This window comes from Setaria viridis, chromosome 8 (genome assembly GCF_005286985.2).
Source record: "Setaria viridis chromosome 8, Setaria_viridis_v4.0, whole genome shotgun sequence".
Taxonomy (NCBI): domain Eukaryota; kingdom Viridiplantae; phylum Streptophyta; class Magnoliopsida; order Poales; family Poaceae; genus Setaria; species Setaria viridis.
In genome coordinates, this window is record NC_048270.2 from 19,860,704 (window position 1) to 19,864,141 (window position 3,438).

Genomic DNA, 3,438 nt, shown 5'->3' on the forward strand with positions numbered 1-3,438 from the left:
AATGTTGTTGCAATACGAGACTTATGCTGTTGCAATATGCTAACAGGATATCTTAACGAAAAACTAATCGTGGTTATATGTGTCAACCATATCCCAACAAAATATAACGTTGCAACATGCTTAAAGAGTATCGCAACGAAATATGGGTCATCGTTACATGCTCAACGAATATCGCAATGATGAGAAAACGTTGTAATATGCTTACAAGGTATCGCAATGATGAGAAAGCGTTGTAATATGCTTACAAGGTATCGCAACGAGGTACGTGCCGTCATTATATGCTTCAACCATATCGTAACGAAATGTCATGATTATATGCGTACAGGATATTGCAACACAATACGGGTCGTGGTTATACGCTTAATGAATATCGCAACAAAAAATATTTCATCGTCATATGTTTATTATTTAATTCAACTTAAGATCCAAAACAGAAATTGATGCCACATATATATATATATATATCATTAATTAAATCAATACATCATTCATACACACCATTCATGATAAAATAGAATATTCGACATATGAAAGTAACTCTTGTCCATTCATCCACATCACTCCCAATAATGAAAATTCTAGAAAACCTATATTATTCGTATGCATATATAAGAACTCTTGTCCATTCATCCATCACTCCCAATAATAAAAATATTAGAAAAACCTATATTATTCGTACGCATCTTTAATCTTGATCACTCCAACCATTCATGATATTTAACTTTGCTTTAGCTTAAGGTTGAGGGCCTTCTTGTATTCCCAAAACCTTCTAGTAGTTTCTGCGCAGCAAAAAGAATGATTGAAAAGGTCAAGGAAATGAGATGTTATGGTAGGTACAAAATAAACAATCATAACATGCTAAGTAAGCAATGATCACAACTAAGTCCTACACTGTAGCATGCATGGATAGATACATGCTACTCCTAGTACAAATTGAGATAAATAGATAAGCTTGCAAGCATATAGGAGATAGAAGAATTATACTACTAAGCATCAAAGGATAGGCACTTAATTACTTTACACGAGCAGCCAATGAGCTAAAGCATGTAGGCAAGGAGGAATAAGCTATGACATTACTTCAAATGTTCACCGAAATAACCATAGAGCTATTGGCTGCATGCAAGCAATGATTACTCAAATTATTTGATGCTCTATCATACTTTTCCTTATTGAAAAGGATAGCGCAGTAATAACCATAAAAGTACAGCAGACCAAATAAATTGGAATCTGGTACATACTTTAGGCTCTAGTAAAGTCATTGGGTCTTTTGTCAACAGCAGCTGGCCTAGATTTATATTGCAGAGTACAATGAATTGCGTTGCATGGGTCACAAAAACCTGTAACTACGATAATTTCTCTACTGAGAAATTTTGTTTCGAAGTATTTTGGCAACAACCTCAGGGGCAAGCAGTGAAATCAAGTAGGTTCACTCGTACAGGACCATGTGGTTCAAAGAGGACTAAATTACAGAAGTTTGGTGCTGATCACTATAGAAGTACTGGATTTATATAAGTCAGCAGCCATGGATCCTTAACAAGCAACTACAATGGCAAAAAGATAACTTCTAATAAGACATTTTGACGCCAGGTGAGCTGCCATTCAAGTCTCAAAGAAGTGCAGTAGGGATTGCAAAGGCTCCCTCAGAGCTCACATTTTAAATGAAAATCTAGCTCTCCGTCTCCCTCAAAACATGAAAAGCTAACTGATGAAGAATATCATAAAAGGACTACATCTCTTAGCCCTCTTCTAGAGATAATAGATCTGCAGATTTGAATGGGCTTCCATAACAATGCTGTCCAGATGCTTCCATTTCCTAATTCATCCGACCATGTATCTACTATATCAGAACATCAAATTTTGATCTTCATCCTAAACATTATTTTCAATTTTAATACAAGAAAATGCATGTGGATGTATTTTATCACCAAGCCTATTGTTTACTGACACGTTCATCAATGATTCACCAAGCCTTCTGTGAACTGACACACTTAAATATTTGGATCAAACAGTGAGACATCCTGACCTTTCCATCATACATTTCATCCTTGTGGTTTACATCAATGGCTCCAGAAGCCACCACACGAACTGGATTTGCAGCTGCAAACAATCTCATCAAATCAAAGAAATGGCAGCACTTCTCTACCAGTGTTCCCCCACTGTTGCAGTTGAACCTGTTCTAGTTGTTTACCTGCAAGAGTTGTAGCAGTTAGAAACAATGAGTGAATGTGTAACATATTACAAGTAATGACACTTTCCAATACCTTAACAAGGAAAGGAAAACGGTGTTCACGTATGGCCACCATTCTGACTTGCCGTAGTGTACCACTCTTAACGATATCTATCAGCTTTGGATACAATATCTATAAATAAACCTAGTGTTGCAAGTGTAATTGCGAATTTGCGATGCAATCGATCGAATTAATGAAGGACAGGAAGATATGCCACAAACCCTAGCAAGGTCATCATGCACACTGGAGAGAGCTTAGAGGCTTGTACCTGTGGAGCGGGGAGGCCGAGCTCGTTGGCGAGCTGGAGGCTGAGGCGGAGGGACTCCTGGTGGGGGTCGGCGAGGCCGGTGACCCGCACCTTGACGGACTGCTCCCCGTCGACCTCGGTGGTGAGGTGGGCGAGGTTGTGGAGGTGCTCCCGCCCCATCATCCCAATTCCGGGGGGTGGCTCGTTGCAGGGAGGAAGACGTGTGCGAGGCAGAGGCGCCGGCTGCGCCGGCCACGGGCCCTGGCGGCGCGCCAGCGTCCAGGCCCAAGGGGCGCCGGCATACGGGCCCCCAAGGGGCGCCGGAGGAGGCGCTGGAGGGGGCGCCGGCGTACGGGTGCTGGAGAGGGCGACGGGGAGGAGGCGCTGTAGGGGCGACGGGAGGAGGCGCTGTAGGGGCGACGGGAGGAGGCGCTGGATGGGAGCGGCGGGAGGAGGCGCTGGTGTGGGCGGCGGAATGGACAGGCGAGGGGGCGCGAGGTGGATAGCGCTCGATGCAGGGGCGGCAGGGGAGCATCTCGCCGGCGGTTATCTGGATCTCGGAGGAAAGAAATGTAGAGGTGAAAGGAATCCGAGAAGGGAGGAGCCGTCGATTTGAGTCTGAGGGAAGAGACACAGTGCTAGGGTTTCCAGTTGACCAGCCCTTTTATGCATCCGAGGATTGATCCGAATCATTGGTTCGGAGATAGACGGCTGCGGGAAGTCGGACCTTAGTAGAAAATGGCCCAACCTATGTTTATCGGCCCATTTTACTTTTTATTTTTTAATTTTTATTTCATTGCCTAGTTATAAAGTAACATATAAAAATAATTATCTTATATACACCAATATATTTTTCATTTGTAATAGACTACATATAAAATATCTTGTGGAAGTTTCAAAATTATTGGAACTCGTTTACTATTTTAAATGTGTTAAGTGAATTTCTACCATGTATGGAAAATA

The 3,438-nt window shown here is 42.3% G+C and overlaps 1 protein-coding gene across 3 annotated transcripts; it reads right to left on the reverse strand.

Annotated features, from left to right (window-relative positions):
- Positions 1-437: 437 nt before the first annotated feature.
- Positions 438-3,125, reverse strand: LOC117833790 (uncharacterized). 3 transcript variants are annotated; one of them, XM_072295681.1, is made up of 4 exons: positions 2,497-3,125; positions 2,262-2,338; positions 2,024-2,188; positions 438-779 (listed from the first exon to the last, which is right to left on the reverse strand). In XM_072295681.1, exons 1-3 carry the CDS (start codon positions 2,656-2,658, stop codon positions 2,185-2,187), a joined length of 243 nt encoding a protein of 80 aa, XP_072151782.1. In that variant the 5' UTR covers positions 2,659-3,125; the 3' UTR covers positions 438-779; positions 2,024-2,184. The 3 variants fall into 3 exon arrangements, 2 of the variants coding, with proteins under 2 accessions (XP_072151782.1, XP_072151781.1); XM_072295680.1 differs by having other exon boundaries at positions 2,262-2,345; positions 2,497-3,123; XR_004635554.1 differs by lacking the exon at positions 2,262-2,338 and having other exon boundaries at positions 2,497-3,118.
- Positions 3,126-3,438: the final 313 nt, after the last annotated feature.